The sequence below is a fragment of the Nuphar pumila genome, chromosome 1 (genome assembly GCF_984573655.1).
Source record: "Nuphar pumila chromosome 1, dmNupPumi1.hap1.1, whole genome shotgun sequence".
In the NCBI taxonomy this organism is placed as follows: domain Eukaryota; kingdom Viridiplantae; phylum Streptophyta; class Magnoliopsida; order Nymphaeales; family Nymphaeaceae; genus Nuphar; species Nuphar pumila.
Genome location: NC_143249.1, coordinates 55,136,340 through 55,154,176, shown reverse-complemented (window position 1 = coordinate 55,154,176; position 17,837 = coordinate 55,136,340). Strand labels below are relative to the sequence as shown.

Sequence of the window (17,837 nt, the reverse complement as noted above, 5' to 3'; positions counted from 1 at the left end):
TTATGGTGTTGACTTTTTTGAAACTTTTTCCCCAGTCGCTCGTCTTGGAACTATTCGTCTTGTTCTCTCTGTTGCAGTGCACTATGGATGACCCTTGTCTCAGTTGGATGTCAAGAATGCCTTTTTGTATGGAGATTTACATGAAACTGTCTATATGCAACAACCCCCAGGTATAGTTCCTCAATAGGAGCCTCAACAAAAGTGTTTCACAAAGATGTAATGTTTTTCAAACTTTACTTTTGACATTATCTATCTTTTGAAATGGCCAACAACTTGTGCCAACATTTGGCATGCAATTTTCTAGAATCTTATCCGCTATCGTGGTATCTACATGTTTTGCATGATTCGATACCGGTCTCGATGAACGGATACGGGTTTCTCAACAGAACCCCCGCTAAAAAGTTTGCTCAAGCCCCACTTCGGGGTTACTCGAGATATGTCGAATAGACGAACAAAACCAGCCAATCACATCTTTTCAAATACTTTGATTTGGGCAGTCTTTGATGCTTTTGCGCAGCTCTTTAAATTCTCAAGTCTACTTTGCAGGACTGCTCACTCAAAAAGCTAGGATCCCTGCTAGGGATCCCTCTCCTTAGACGAGGACATATCATTAAGCTCCCAACTCAACTCTTGTCTCAAGAGGGAGAGTGGTAAATGCCCCTTGCATCCTCCACGAAGATACCTTTATAGCGCATGCAATGAGCGAAAACCTAAGCGTCATCTGCAATAGCAAGGCACTAACGAAACATTTGCAAAACCAAGAGCCTGGGCGCAAAGCGCGACGACAAAAGAAAGACTGTAAGCAGGAGTGCAAACACAAAGCCTGGGCGCAAAACGTGACTGCAAAAGAAAGACATGACAGAAAGTAAAGGACAAGGATCGTGAAACCGTGTCCTTGAGTTAAATGCATACTCGTATAAATATATATATATATATGCATATATATATTTATTTAATTGTCCTTTTTATTTAATTAAACTCAATTCAATTATCCCAGTCCTCCATGCAATCTTCCCCTACCTCAAGGAGTTACAAGCTTGCTGGCGTCTGCGGGTGTAAGCGATTGATGGCTCAAGACTCTAGGCACGAGCGAGATCCATCGTACGAGCTGCAAAAGTGAGACGTCAACATGCTATCTCAATCAGAAAGGTAGAGACGACATGGATGCTGTCGCTGTCCTGACGTGAAAGAAGCTGAGGCAGGGGCATCGTGCCCCAGCGAACCTACTAAACGCGAAAGAAGCAGGGGTAGGGGCCGCGAGCCCCTGCTGACCTACTGTCACCAAACAATGGGTAGGCAGGGGGCTGCACCCCTTCCTCTCAACGGTTCAGGTAGAGGCAGAGGTTGCAACCCCTGCCTTTCGAAAAATCGGACCGAGGCGGGAGCTGCGACCCTGCCTTCCGAAAATGAGAGTAGGCAGGGGTTGTGCCTCTGCCTGACAAGGTGGAAAAGAGGCAGAGGTAAAGCCCTTGCCTAACCAAAAACAAGGGAGGCAGGGGGCTTCACCCCTGCCTGCCGAAGGAGCAAGGAGGTAGGGGCGAGGCCCTTGCCTGTCGATCAAAAAGGGGGAGGCAGGGAGCTTCACCCCTATCTACTAGAAGGAGAAGTCGCAGGGAGGGGGCTCGATCCCTCCCCCGCCAAACTGAGGGTGCAGGGAGGGGCTCGACACCTCCCCTGTAAAAGGGTACGCAGGAAACGGGCTCAGCCCCTCCCTTGCATACAGGGATACAGGGAGGGGCTTCGCCCCTTCCGTGTCACTGGAAAATGTAGGGAGGGTCGCAGCCCCTCCCCTAAACAACGAAGGTGCAGGGAGGTGGCTCGACCCCTCCCCTGCCGGAAAAAGGGAGCATGGAGGGGCTTGACCCCCTCTCCTGCCGTAAAAGTGTGCAGGGAGGAGGCTGGGTGTAACGCCTCAAATTTCAAACTTGCGAACTTTTTCAGAAAAACAGGCAAGAGACTAGAAATATCTCTTTCCTTCGGAGTTTGTTTATGAAATCAGCGGAAGATTTTTCTTTTGATAAATCATAAGGCAAGCCGAACACTTTGGGCACGTTAGCTAAAAGAACCAAAATTCACAAGATTCGGATATCCTAAGGGAAATCCGATACAAACCCAAGCGTCCAGGATGCGAGCTAAGAGCAGGAAGAAGAAGTCTTGAAGCCATCTTGCGATCGCGCCATCGCCCGTAGTATACCTAATCATCACCTGTACCCATAGAATAGGTTAGTTTCGCGAAAAACTAGTAGGTGCACAAGAGAGACCACAAGAAACTGAATTAAGTACATTTAATTGAGTAGGTTACGCAGTTTAAAGCAGATATGCAGTTAAACAGGTAAACAATGCAAGCAGGTGAATAGTGCAAACACGTAAGTAGAACAAGCAAATAAGTAGTGCGAGCGAGTAAGTAGTGCAAGCGAGTCAGCAGTGCAACTGACAAACGCAGCATACGATTCAATTGATCGTAGGCTGTGAACCACCACGCAACAAGCTTGTTCTCGTTCCTAGAACAAGGTCTCTGCATCTAATCACCATCAGGACATCGTTTGTCACCATTACCTCTAACAAACGCTTTGTCCTGAACAACCTTAATCTATTCTCATCTCTCAAAACCTTACGCAGACAACTGCCACTTGTTATGATTCACTAAGGCGTCATACTTTCTAAAAAAAACTCACCCTTTCGTAGAAGGTCCAAAGCATAATCACTAACTCAAATCTCTAACGATTTGATTCTCACACCTAAGTCATGCATGTAATCATGCTAAACAGAAAGCCGAAACTATGAATTCATAGTTGGCTATCACAAACAATCTCAGAAGATCATCACAGCTCACCATAACTTTTTATGGTAAGTAAAAACACAAGATCCACGTCGGATCGCTCGGTCCGGGAGATACACGACCTGACAAGGAATTACTGCCCTAGAGGGTATACCAGATCTTGGACCATACACTTTCTCACAGGAGTTCACCGTCTTTGCAGCTACCCGTTCGTGGACAATGTACGTCCTCGCAGAGAATCTCCCACTCTAGTCGGGTTACCTGATTTGGGAAATGTATAACCTCACAACGAAACCTTTGGGAGACCGGTCCCCAACAAATGCCATATCCAATGAAAATCATTGCGATACACGCATCAACACAAATGATCGCTCTCAGGGTCGATAGCTACTAATACAAACAACAAGATCAACGCAGGATCACCTGGTCTGGGAAATGTATAACCTCACAAGGAATTCCGCCCTAGATGGTATACCTGGTCTTGGACCATACACTTCCTCACAGGATTTCACTGCCTTTGCGGCTACCCGTTCGTGGACAGTGTACATCCTCATAGAGAATCTACCACTCTAGCTGGGTACCTGGTCTTGATCATACACGCCCTCGCAGATAATCCTTTGGAGATCAGGTGCTCGACAGACACCCCACTCAGTGATACATGCATCAATAATCGACTGCTCTAAACCATTGACCGCCTCGGGGTCAGTAGCCACAATATGGGCACAAGCATGCATATCGGCAATATGCATCGTATCACTTCACATAAAAGCATATTGTCCTACGCATCGTGTTATTGCCACAAGGAATATTGCAATCATCAAATAGGACCTCAAAGCATGCGTAAACGACACATGAGAACACACAAATATGGCAATCCAGTTGATTCTATGGGTGAAGAGTAACTAACTCTACCCGTCAGCCAAACAAAACAACTGAATAAGACGAGCACTCATAACAATGCTCGTAAAACATACAATTACCATCAAATGGTTCAGTCCATCAACAAGTAATTAAATTAATCGTAAGGCATAAACCATTGCATCACAAGTCATCCATAAGCAATCATACGACAACAGTTTTATCACAATATGCAAGCAGCTTATAAGACAAGCGGTCACATCAATCCTAGTTGCCACCAGTTCGTAGAGTACGAGCTGTATGCAATCACATCAATCATAAGAGATGCAAGCCAATAGGTGCTACGCTACAATAAGCACCAAACAGTTCAACCAAGGGATAAAGCAAGTCACATGCTAATATGTAGCAACTGGCATAATGCTATTATTATAAGCATTTAACTAGTATGAAAAGCTCCTTATTACTCCGCAAAGAACTGTATAAGCAGTTTAACCAACTAGAGTAATGCCTTGACAGGCGTGCAACTCAACGAGTAGCATACTAAACTACCGAGCAAGCAGGCGATTCAGTAGTGCAAATGAATTAATAGTGCAAGCGAGTCAGTAGTGCAAGCGAATCTCATGACTCAACGAGCAGTGTGAACAGACCTTATGTTTCGATAATTACTGGCCTGCGGGCACGTGCAGGCAAAACGTAGAAACAACTGAGACTAGTTCGGGCGTCTGTTATTCTATGTATTTTCAATAACCCGAATAGCTAGTTGAGTCCGCTCCAAAGGGGACGACTTTAGCCGAGAGAGGATTCCCCAGAGGCTGAAAAGCAGTGCCACGGATGCATCCAACTTCTGCAGAAGTCTTTAGCTAACTATTGTAGCCCCTTTCCCCTTAACTCCAATGACTGGGGAGGCCGGATCATTGCCCGTGGGGTGGTTGTTAACTAGCCTGTCCATTGGACTTTTGTACCAATCTGTCATCTCCCTTGATAGACAACCAAAAGCGAATGGGTGCGTTAGGGGTTGCTTAACTAACGACCCATTCTATGTTGTGGTCAATAAACCACTCGAGCATCTTGCCTGTGAAGGCGAATGTGAGGCCATGTATGTGATTACAGCATTTTGCATTTTGCGTTGTTCGAGGTCGCACGACCATCTCATCCGATCATCGCAGTACTAGACGTGTCGTGCACGACTACAAGTACTCTAGGATGAAGGGGGTATAACTCCTCAATAGAAGCCTCAACAGGAGTGTTTCACAAAGATGTAAAGTTTATCAACTTTACTCTATCTTTTGAAACAACAGTACCTTGTGCCAACATTATGCATGTGATTATCTCGAATCACATCCGCTATCGGGGTATCTACATGTCTCGCATGACTCGATACCGGCCTCGATAGACGGGATACAAGTTTCTCAACAGAACACCCGCTAAGAAGTTCGCTCGAACCCCCAATTCGGGATCACCCGAGATATGCCAAAAAGGCGAGCAGAACCAGCCAGTCACATCCTTCCAAATGCTTCGATTTGGAGCAGTCTTTGATGTTTTTGCGCAGCTCCCTAAAATCTCAGGTCGACTCTGCAGGACTGCGCACACGAAAAGCCAGGATCCCTGCGAGGTATCCCTCTCCTTAGATGAGGATGTGTCGCTCGCTCCCGACTGAACTCTTATCGCAAGAGGGAGAGTGGTAAATGCCCCTTGCATCCTCTACGAGGATGCCTTTAAGGCATACACAAAGAGCAAGAACCTGCACGCATCTGCAATAGCAAGGCAATACCAACACATATGCAAAAGCAAGAACCTAGGCGCAAAGCGCGACGACAAAGTAAAGGCGGTAAGCAGAAGTGCAGCGCAAACCCTCGGCACAATGCGCAACGGCAAGTAAAAACTGTAAGCAGGAGTACAACGCAGAACCTTTGCGCGATGCGCAACAACAAAGTAAAAACTGTAAGCAGGAGTGCAATGCAAAACCTTCACGCGATGCACGACGACAAAGTAAAGGATAAGGATCGCGAAACTGCGTCCTTGAGTTAAATGTGTACTCGTATAAATATATATATATATATATATATATATATATATATTTCTCTCTATATATATAGTTATTTAATGGTCCATTTTTAGTTAATTGAACTTAATTCAATTGTCCAAGTCTTTTGTGCAATCTTCCCCTACCTTTGGGAGTTGCAAGCTTGCTGGCGTCTGCGAGTGTAAGCGGTGGACGGCTTGGGTCGCGGAACGCGATCAGGATCCGTTGCACGAGCTGCAAAAATAACGATCTTAGCAAGCTACCACCAAAAATAGAACGTTAGGGGCACTGTGCACATGTGCACCTGCTATAAGCGCAAGAAGCAGGGGCAGGGGCTGCGAGCCCCTGTTGACTTGCTGTCAGCGGACTCCGAGGAGGCAGAGGGGTCGTGCCCTTTCCCGAAGAAGACAACGAGAGAGGCTTCACCCTGCCTGCCAAGAGAGTAAGGAGGCGAGGCCCTTCCCTGCAAGCCACTAAGGGGGAGGCAGGAGGCCGCACCCTGCTTGCTGAATATGCAAAGAGGGCTAGGGGACTCGGTCCTCTGCCATCTCTGCAAAAGGACGACGACGACGACCCTGCTCTGTCCTGCAAAAAGAAACAAAGATAGGGGATGAGCCCCTGTTTGCCAAGCAGAATAGAACACAGGGAGGGCTCAGCCCTCCCCTGAACAATAGAGGGAGGAAGGGGGGGTCTCGGCCCCTTTCCAGCGAAACACGAAAACAGGGGAGGGGATTGACCCCTTCCCTACGCAATAAACAAGCAGGGAGGGGCTCAACCCCTCCCCCTGTATAAAAGACAAGCAGGGAGGGCCTCGACCCCTCCCCTAACATCAAGGGACTGAGGAGGGGGCTCGACCCCTCCTCCTGCATATTACGAAAGCAGAGGGGGGTTGAACCCTCCCCTGCATAGCACATAGGCAGGGAGGGCTCGAACCCTTCCCCGCAACAACTAGAGGCAAGGAGGGTCGAACCCTCCCCTGCATGACAAAAAGAGACAGGGAGGGTCGAGCCCTCCCTGTGAAAAAGAAGGGACAGGGAGGGCTCGACCCTCCCTATGACCAAGAAGAGACAGGGAGGGGTCTCGACCTTCCTTGTGAACACAAAAGGGCAGGCAGGGGCCCCAAATTCCCTGCCAGAACCTTTCTCACAGGCGGCAGGGGTTTTACCCCTGCCGACCTGTCGGCTAAGTGGCAGGGGCTTGGCCCCTGCCGACTTACCTGAACCAAAGGCAGGTAGGGGAGGTTCTAGCAAGTTGAGGTCTCGTTCATTAATGAAATTAACCAGACAAATCGCTCCACCAACTAAGAACGACCATGCACCACCACCCATAGAATCAAGAAAGAGCTCTCAGTCTGTCAATCCTTACTTAAGGGCACCGCAGACCTGTTATTGCCTCTAACTTCCGTGGCCTAAACGGCCATAGTCCCTCTAAGAAGCTGGCCGTGGAGGAGTACCTCCACGTCGCTAGTTAGCAGGTTGCCGACGATGCGATCGTCGGAGCTCGGAGGCCGCCCGTCAGCTTCGATCGCCGGCGTCTCCAATCGCAGGCGACAACGAGAGAGAGACGCGGCAGAGGGGAGAGAAGGGGAAAAAGTGGCGAACGAAAGAGGGAAAAGAGGGGCGTACCTGGTGGTCGCCGGTGGCGGCATCGGCGGCAGCGGAGGGAGGTCGCAGGTGGCGGCAACGTCGGGTTCATAGGGGTCTCCAGCGAGAGAGAGTGCAGAGCCGAGTCGGGGAGAGAGAACGAGAGAGGAAGAAAGGGGGGCGGGGGTTTTCTTTGAAACCCCTGCCTCGCTGTCTTCAAAAGACACGGGAGGCGGTGCCTCCCTTTTGGGTCCGGGTCGGGTCCGGATCCGACCCGAGTCCAAGCTTAATTTTTTTTTTCAGTTTATTACACTGGGCCCCTCTCCTGCTAACGATGGTGCAGGGAGGGGGTTCGACCCCTCCCCTGCCAAAAGGAGACGTAGGAAGTGGGCTCAACCCCTCCCCCGCCAAATACGGCACGCAGGGAGGGGCTCGACCCCTCTCCTGCAAAGAGAGGCATCGGGAGGGGGCTGGGCCCCTCCCTCGCAAAACACATCGCAGGGAGGGGGCTCAGCCCCTCCCCTGCTATTTAAGGAAGCAGGGAGGTGGCTCAGCCCCTCCCTGTGCAAACAGAGAAGTGAGGGAGTGAGACAGAAGGAAAAGGAGAAGAAGAGAAAAAGGGTGCGTACCTGGAGGTCGTTGGAGGGAAGGTCGTTGGCGTGCATGTGTCGCCAGAGGCTGCTGCTCGGCAAGCATGAGGAGAGTGGGTCGGGGGAGAGAGAAGAGGAGACATAGGGGTTAGAGTTACTTGGGCTGCTGGAGGAAGTCGCCGGTGGCGGTGAGGTTGCCGGCGTGAAGTGAAAGTGGAGAGGGAGTACAAAGAGAAACGAGAGAGCAAGAGGGGAAAGGGGGTTTCTATTTGAAACCCCTCCCCTGCCTCACTGTCTTTAGAAGGCGCGAGGGAGGCGGTGGCCTCAGGTTGGGTCCGGATCCGACCCGAATCCAAGTTTTTTTTTCGGGTTTTACATTTATGGTGCACACATTTCTACCAAAGACACATTTAACAAGCATACATACAAACACACATAAATAAATGTATTTATAAACTATTTTTAGTGTGTTTTACTAGAAATACAATGATGTTATGTTATTCTTAAAGTTGAGCACTTCCACCACAGTTTACTGGCAACATGATCAGGTCTGCTAATTTTTCTTGTTTCATGTGTTTTATTTTGGGTATACTTTTGTGCTTGGTTTATAAGTGTTACTAGCTGATCAATGCCTATAATGAAGTCTAATAATAATGGCATCTTGTTGAGCAAAGATGATCTGTGTATTTCCCCTTTATGTAGTGTAGCAAGTGGAGGTATCATTATTCTAATTGGTATTTGGTCCCGATGGTTTGATATGACCACTCAAAGGGAACAATCTTGGCAAAGCACCATCTGTTGCGAAAGACAACAAATTCTGGAGTCCCAAAAGCTGTTTTACTTTCAGGTAAATGATTAAGTCTCTTAGGTCAATATCTTTCAGGTGTTGTATGTTTGGAAGAATACTAAGCCTCTTTGTTTACATCTATTGAGAATAGGTACTCTTGATTGGACTAGCGTCAACAATGGTATCATTGACAACTTCCCATAGAGCCAATAAGCAGGAACTGCCGACAATTTACCAGTTGATAAATTGGTTTTTAGCTGGTATTCTTCAACTTCTTGCACATTGTTTTTTTAGGATTGCCACCTTTACATGGGTTAGTGGATTCTGCATTTTCTTTCGTTTGCATGTAGTGTCTATTTGGTGTTGCTGTTACAGTAATCTAAGAGTTACTATGGAAGATAGTTCTACAAATTTAAAATAGGAAAGCGATCAAGATTATGTGGATATCTGAAGAAGTTGTCTTCCAATAAGAAAAAAAAAATTCTTGAATAAAAATAATTTCTTTATCTGCATAACAGATTTTTTTTTTGATGAAAAAGATTAAAGCATTCTTATGTTTGGCTGTGTTCCCCTTGTTGATAACTGTTCTTGATTTTTTATCTTGTTTACTTATCAACAGGTGTATCATTGGTTCTTCCATTATTTTCACCAAAGCGATTACTAGCTCGCCTTTCTTCTGTGTTTCTCGGTTTTGCCCCTTCCTTCCTACTTCTGTCAATAGGGTATTTATCTTTTTCAACTTATGGGGCTTGTGCTCTATCATTTTTCATAGCTGTTGATAAGGAACCTTTCATATTCAGTTCTTACTATTTGTAGTTTTCATCCTTTTACAGATACGAAGCTGTATTTTATGGTGCTTTTGCACTTGTTCTCATGGCATGGGTATTGATAGAATGTCTTGGTCAACATTTGGCCATTCCAAAACAAGCATCTTTCCATGCTGAACACATAGAAGATAATGTCTTTCATGACAATGATGAAAGGCCTTTATGTTTAGCAGACTTGAGAGTTCCATTGTCCTTTGTAAGTGGCTTCTTATTGAAACATGTTTATATTAAGAGAACTAACTGGTTGTTGGCTTATATCCATTTACTATGACTTGTAAGTGTTTTAATATTGTCTTTCTTATGTGTAAAATTCACTTTCATTTCTCTTGTATCTTGTTCTAATGTCAATGACTGGTATGGTCATTGGTATCAACAGATTATGAGTTGAATGTGGTAGCATCTGCTGTTCGTTTTTTCTGGTTCCTATGTTGTGTGAAATTTATTGAATCTAAATGTATCTCTCTCTCTCTCTCTCTCTCTCACACACACACACACACACACACACATGCACAACTTAAAGTTGGATGGCCACTATTCTCCCCTCTCCCCATTGATGGGCTTATTGAGACCCACCTCCATTGTTAGATCTTGCAACTAAAATAAGAGATCAGAGCTGTGAAGAAATGTTTTTCGTCATTCAATAAATGCTTAGTATCTACTGGTGTCAGAAATATTGACCTGCAAGTGTTAGAGGTGAGGTAAAGAGAGAGGAGAGAGAAGAGAAGTCGGCGGCAATAGGGTTTTCCCTCTTTTACTTATTATTTATAAGTGTTGTACAGGGTATGACATTACACAAGAAATAAAAGTAAATTACAAACATGCCACCGCCCACGCATCCCAGGATGGATCCTTGGAATGTGGTGCGGGTCGGATCCATGATCCAAAACTAACAGCCTCCCTCAAGTTGAGTATGGTCTTTGATCATGCTCAACTTGTCTTTGAGTGCCCAAAATTGATGAGTGGATAATCCCTTGGTAAAGATGTCAGCAACTTGCATATCTGACCGAACATATGCAGGTTCAATTTCTTTTTCTTCCACCTTTTGCCTAACAAAGTGTTGATCGATCTCGATATGCTTCGTGCGACAATGAAGGATGGGATTGAAGGCAATATTAATAGCACTCTGATTATCGCAAAGAAGCATAGAGGACGAGATCAGTTCTTGTAATTCTTGCAGTAGATGTCTCACCCATGTAACATCGGCTGTTCCTGCTGCCATTGCACGATACTCTGCTTCAGTACTAGATCACGCCACTGCCTTTTGCTTCTTACTACTCCATGTTACAATATTATTGCCAATAAGAATGCAATACCCCGAAACTGTTCTGCGCTCGTCAGGATCACCAGCCCAGTCCGCGTCTGTGTAGGTGAATAGTCGATGCCCTGACATATAAGTTGTGTCATTGGTGTACATCAAGCCATCTCCAATCGTACCCTTTAAATACCGAAGGATCCTTTTTACTCCTTCCATATGTACATCTGTAGGAGCATGCATAAACTGTGAAGCCTGATTGACAGAGTATGCTATGTCAGGCCTAGTGAATGTTAAGTATTGTAACATCCCTACAACTCGACGATACAAAGTAGGATCATGATAAGTAGTGCCTTCTTTAGCACTTAGCTTATGATTTAGAAGGCAAGGTGTGCTAATTGGTTTACAATTCTCCATCCCTGTACCAAGTAAAATGTCAATGGTGTACTTATGTTGGCTCAATGTAATAGTCTCATGTCGACTATCAACTTCCACACCCAAAAAATATCGCAAGGGACCCAAGTCTTTCATCTTGAATTTAGCCATCAGCATAGACTTAACCCAAGATATGTGAACCTCATCATTCCCGGTAATAATGATGTCATCAACATATATAAGTACCCAAACAATAGCTGAATCACTTTTGAATATGAACAATGAATGATCTAGAACACTTTTAGTGAACCCATGATGCTGGATCTCCGTGGAAAAACTCTCAAACCAAGATCGAGAAGCTTGTTTCAAGCCATAAAGAGAGCGTCGAAGTTTACATACCCAATTGGATGAATCATGCATACTATAACCAGGTGGCTGCTCCATGTAAACTTCTTCCTTTAGTTCACCATGTAGAAAAGCATTTTTAACATCAAGTTGACTGAGTGACCATCCATGTTGTAACGCCAATGCAATGATAATCCTGATGGTGCCCAATTTTACTACTGGACTAAACGTTTCATCGTAGTCCTGCCCATACTGCTGTGTGAAGCCTCGTGCGACCAGACGAGCCTTATAGCGCTCAACACTGCCATCCGGTTTATGCTTGATCTTGTACACCCATTTGGATCCTACAACATTCTTGTTATCTGGCCTTGGTACAATTTCCCATGTATTGCATTCATGTAATGCTTCCATTTCCTCATTCATCGCCTCTACCCAGGCACGGGAATATACAACCTCATGAAAAGAGGAAGGCTTTGTTTCTTTGGACACTCTGGTTAGAAATGTTTGAAAATCCAAAGAGAAATTGTTATAAGTTACCCAGCGATCTATAGGATGTCTAATCCGAGTGGAACGTCGTAGAGGAGTCTCATCATTGACTGGATGAGCTCTACGAGAATAAACAAGACCAGAAAAACGTGAGGATGTTGTTGTAGGAGGAATGTCTTCCATATGCGGTTCCACATCGGAAGTATAGGGTTCATTGTCTGTCAATGAAGATGAATTCTCATAAGGCAACGAGTCATATAAAAGTGAGTCACTGAGCCAAGGATCATAACTGTCCTGTGTATCTGTGAAAGACGAACCCAGAGTGTCAAAATTTTCATCATAAAAAACAACATTTTTAGATACCCGAATTTTGCCTGTATGAGGATCATAACACCTGTATCCCTTATAGTCATCTGCATACCCAAGAAACTTGCACTGTACATCTCTGTCTTGAAACTTATTTCTCAATGAATGATTAATGTGAACATAACATACACAACCAAAAGGATGTAGTTCTTCATATGATGGATGACAATTATAAAGAACAAAATACGGAGAATTATCTTCAAGGATGGTCATGGGCAACCTGTTGATAACGTAAACAACTGTATGGAAAGCTTCGGTCCAAAGAGAGAAGGGAATACCCACAGTGTGCATCATGCTCAAGGCTGTCTCAACAATATGCCTGTGTTTTCTCTCAGCTACTCCATTTTGTTGAGGGGTATGAGGGCAAGAAATGTTACGTGTAATGCCATGCTCCTTCAAATATTCACTAAAATCATGGGATATGTATTCTCCCCCCCCCCTATCACACTGGAAATATACAACATTGGTATTGAATTGGTTTTGGACTAGTGCATGAAACTGTTTGAACAACTTGAAAACTTCATGTTTGTTTTTCATGAAGTAAATCCAACTAAATCGAGTGTAAGAATCAAGAAAGAGTACATAGTATCGAGATCCAGAAAGAGAGGCAATGGGCGCAGGACCCCAAACATCTAAGCATATAATCTCAAAAGGCTTTGTTGCTCTTTTATTGATACTATGAAAATGAAGTACATGACTTTTGCATAAATGACAACTTGGACATTTTGACTCTAAACTGACTGCGGGTATTAGACCTTTAGCAGACAACTTGTCAAGAAAAACTTGACTACAATGACCCAAACGAAGATGCCATAAGTCTGGCTTATTAAGTTTCAAGACTCTAGATGAAGAACTATGATTTGTGGATCGACTCAAAAATGTTGGAGAAAGGAAGGAGCTGAAAAAGCCACGGCTACGGAAGACAATGTCTTCAAAGGCACATGAGATTCTTCAAAGACGTACATGTTCCCGCGCCGTTCACCTTTAGCGAGCGTCTTCTTGGTGTGAAGATCCTTAAGATAAACAGGAGTAAATTCAATGGAAGAATTTGTTTCATCAACTAATTTAGACACAGATAGAATATTCTTTTGAATAGCGGGTGTGAGTAAGACATTTGACAAGGGTAATTGAGATTCAGGCAAAGAAAGGGAGACATTTCCAGTGTGAGAGATGGGGTGGTGAGATCCATCTCCTATGACTATAATGCCATTTCCAGTGTAAGGAGTCAAGTGAGAAAATTTACCTGCATCAGAAGTAACATGTGTTGCTGCCTCTGAATCAATATACCATATACCTTCATCATTTTGGTGCAAGTTCATCTGATTGAAAGTAGTCATAAGGATATTTTGTACGTCCTGTGGAAGAACTTGTCCCTGAGGAGTGCGTGCAAACGTCTGAGTTGCCCTCTGCTCTGGCCTCCCTGTTTTGTTCCGATTCTGAGGATTGTACCAGCAATTTGCTTTAACATGTCCCCACTTATTGCATAGAAAACAAGTAGGAACACGTCCCCCTCGTGGTACACTGCCTGAGCCAAGGCCTCCTTCACCTGGTGTAGGTAGTAATCCTCCTTTGTTTATAGTTGTTCCATTGGGACGAGGAAGAGTAAATGAAACTCCTGTTTGAATAGGCGTATGTGCCATCATCACAGGATGAGTATCATTTGACGCATGTTCCTAATTTAAACTGACCTCATATTGCAAAAGCTTAGATTGAAGATCATCAAAACATGGAAGAACTGAGACAACCTGGAGTGCTGTGCAAAACATGCGATATTCAGGTCCAAGGCTACCTAATACCTGTTGTACCATGTCCTTATCTGATACAGGACTTCCAATGGCAGCTAACTGATCTGTAATAACCCTGACATCCCCCATGAACTCTGTAATGGATTTGTTTCCTTTTCGCATGGATTGGAATTGCCACTTGAGTTGCAAAGCCCGAGATTCGGAAACTTGAGAAAAAGAATGAGCTAGTCCATTCCACAACTCGGCAGCAGATTGATCATCAGAAATAGTTTGTAAAACACGATCAGAAAGTGTGGAAGTTATGTAAGCAACTAATGTCTGATCACCCATATGTCATAAGCAGGATTGGTGGTTCGAAGTTGACTCACCTTCCCATCTTCACCTGTTATTTCTTGCATGATATGTGTAGGTGGAGCGGGTGATCGCCCATCTAGATGCCCATAAAGACCATGACTGCGAATAAAAGGCACAATCTGACGTTTCCAAAGTAAGTAGTTATCATGAGATAACTTGTGGGTCATGAGGTGAGTAAGAAAACTAGGGTTCAACTTGGAATCCATGGATTATATGAAGAATGAGAAGCCAAACTGTTCTAACAGTGTATTGATGAGTAAACAACAATTGATGTGTGCTGAAAATAATATCAGCACACACGTTACACAGAGAAAAAGAAACAACAATGTTGCTGTGTGCTGAAAATAATATCAGCACACACGTTACACAGAGAAAGGAAACAACAATGTTGCTGTGTGCTGAAAATGATATCAGCACACACGTTACACAGAGAAAAGGAAACAACAATGCTGTGTGCTGAAAACAATATCAGCACACACGTTATACAGATGAATAGTAACGTGCGAACCAGAAATAAAAGAAAGAATAAAAAATATTTTGGGGAGAAAAACAAAAACTCGGCAGACTGAAACAGGATGTTAAGACGTGCATACCAGAAATATTGAGAATGAGAAGAATAAAAAAGGGAAACTAGAATGACGTGAAATCAGATTAAGAAAATGAGAAATAAAGAAATCTGATTAAGGGAAACAAGACAGAAATAAAGCCTACGTCCTTTTGACGCACGTGCTGGTCCTTATAGGTCTTCTAGATGATTGACGCCGCGCCTGTGCTTTGATACCATGTCAGAAATATCGACCTGCAAGTGTTAAAGGTGAGGTAAAGAGAGAGGAGAGAGAAGAGAAGAGAGGAGATAGAAGAGAGAAGTCGGCGGCAATAGGGTTTTCCCTCTTTTACTTATTATTTATAAGTGTTGTAAAGGGTATGACATTACACAAGAAATAAAAGTAAATTACAAACATGCCACCGCCCACGCATCCCAGGATGGATCCTTGGAATGTGGTGCGGGTCGGATCCATGATCCAAAACTAACAACTGGAATGCACTATATTCTTTGGATTTGAATAATTTTGCACAGTAATGTTCTTTTTCCAAAGTGCATCTGTATTTTTTATCATATTTGTCATTTGCTAGAATCCTACTTTGGCATCAAATTTACTTGATTTGGAGGATATTTTATTGATTGGACGTTTCAAAATCATGATTTTAATCTTATTAAAAGTGGTGGGCTCTTATCGGTCTTTAGGTTTTGGGTGTGTGTTACAATTATAAGAAAATCCGTGTGAGTATTTATCTATATATGCTCAAGGTAGCTTTTCTAGTTCATATATCTGATTCCAACTTTGTCTTGCAGTTGGTTCTGTTCAATGTTGCTTTCTTTGGTACGGGTAATTTTGCTAGCATAGCTAGCTTTGAGATTTCATCCGTCTACAGGTTCATCACAGTGTTCAATGTTAGCAAACTCTTGCTCTATGTTTTTTTTAATGTTTCTCCCCATCTAGTTGCTAAATTTTTTTCTCTAACTGATTTTTTTTGTTTGCAGCCATTTTTGATGTCAACCTTACTGATCTTTAAGTTGTTTATCCCGTTCATGCTTGTCATGTAAGTCCAATGTTCATTCAACACGTTTAGAATTTCAGTAATATTTTTTGTGATTCAGATCTTATGCTGCATTCTAATTAGGAAGTTTGGCTTATTTATTTTAACTGCAAAATGCATTCAACAGAAGTACCTTTCTCTTTTTCTGTCTTTTCTTATTGCACCTTTTATAATATCTTTTTCTTTTGGCACTTGAATCCAGATGTGTCTTCAGTGCCATAACCAAGCTAATCAACGTTATGCGAATGGGGTGCTATTTTATTGTGATCTTATTCTCCGATGTTATGACAATTCATTTCTTTTTCCTGGTATGTTCCTCGTGAAAGTGTTTCTCGAATTCCTAATCTATGTAAATAATGAATTATTTTTGTGCTACATAAACTAGGATTGGGAAACACTTTTGGTGATTTTGGAAGCTGCTCTGCTCATTTGCAAAGTTGTAGAATAGATAGTTTCGTAGGTGATATTTATGTTTACGAGTCTTTATTGCTTGAAGACCATGGGCGTCTTAATGTTTCTTATATACACAGGGACAGGTTTTTGTTGCATCTTTTCAGTAGTGGATGCCTATTTTATATGTGCATTAAGCTCTAATATTCTTTTCCAGCCAAATTTATTGAAATTCTCCTTATGTGATGGATTTAACAGGTCCGCAACACAGGGAGCTGGATGGAAATTGGTAACAGCATCAGTCATTTTGGAATCATGAGTGCGCAAGTTGTCTTTGTGCTATTGCTTTTTGCTCTCACGAATGTTTATACAAAAGATATTCAAGTTGGACCATCTCATCCATCCTGGAAAGCAATGTGATGCGACTTGCAATTTAGTCGACAACCAAGCACTTGTTTTCTCTAGTCTCTACGGAAGCGCATTTCTCTGTAGAAGAGTTCACTCTTGCTGCTGTCAGCATGAATGCGTTGTTCAGTGTACTGTTATTTGTTGGACATGCTAAAAATTCTTTGTTGTTCAAACGTGTAACAAAAAATTTTGAGGTTTGCTCATTTCATTGTGGTTTATAAAAATTGAAAGGCTTCCTTGCTTGGCATGATTGTCCAGACTCCCTCAGTTTATTCTCTTCCTAGGGTTTTATATGGTCTTAGTTTATTCTCTTCCAGTTTAATTACAAAGGGCCAGTTCTCTAACAGAAAATGTGCTTGTGCTTGCCCATATCAATGCAAACAACTACACGAACGGCATATCTTTGATGGACATATATGCTCTCCGTTTCGCATGGATGTGGGCCCCATCTCGAATACACTCCCACCTCCACAAGAACCATCATCACTGTCTTCAGAGTTGAGACAGGACTGAAACCGCCAATTCAAAATCGACATTCGTGGAGAGAGAGAGAGAGAGAGAACACTTTGGGCAGTATCGAAGCACAAGTTCACGTTATCTGACAACAATAACGCACATTTAACCATGCCAGACAGAGAGAGTCTTCAAAACAGCGAAAGGTTACCAACTTGCACATTATCTAAAGAAAGGGGAAGTGCTACACACAAAACGGCACAAGAACGCATATCTATGCATACAAAGAGAGAGAGAGAGTTTTATCGGCCCTTGGTATTGTTTCCACAGGTAGTCATGTCCATGTAGCAGTTTCCAGACACTCCCTCTTATTAAAGAAAATAAGAGAACCAGCTACACACGAATCGACATGGAAAACTCTACACACGTATGAGAGAAGGATTTCATGGGCATTTGGTCTTGTTTCCATGAGTGGTCATATCCGTGTAGCATTTGCCACACAGCTCCCTGTTTCCCCACGCCCCTGGCGGCACACACCTGCATCTCACACAGCACGTCCCACACGCCCTCGTGCACACATTGGGCCTCGAATGCAGCTTGCACCTCTCCCCACACAA

The 17,837-nt window shown here is 43.7% G+C and overlaps 1 protein-coding gene across 1 annotated transcript in view; it reads left to right on the top strand.

Annotated features, from left to right (window-relative positions):
* LOC149848945 (sulfatase and phosphatidylinositolglycan class N domain-containing protein) overlaps nt 1-17,014 on the top strand; it is a 169,914-nt gene extending 152,900 nt beyond the window's left edge. The window contains exons 11-18 of the mRNA XM_089998238.1: nt 8,536-8,680; nt 8,772-8,880; nt 9,240-9,342; nt 9,454-9,643; nt 15,725-15,823; nt 15,914-15,972; nt 16,172-16,277; nt 16,618-17,014. Of these exons, the coding sequence (XP_089854364.1) occupies nt 8,536-8,680; nt 8,772-8,880; nt 9,240-9,342; nt 9,454-9,643; nt 15,725-15,823; nt 15,914-15,972; nt 16,172-16,277; nt 16,618-16,779 (973 nt within the window). The 3' untranslated portion in view covers nt 16,780-17,014. The remainder of the gene's footprint in view (nt 1-8,535; nt 8,681-8,771; nt 8,881-9,239; nt 9,343-9,453; nt 9,644-15,724; nt 15,824-15,913; nt 15,973-16,171; nt 16,278-16,617) is intronic.
* The last annotated feature ends 823 nt before the right edge of the window (nt 17,015-17,837 follow it).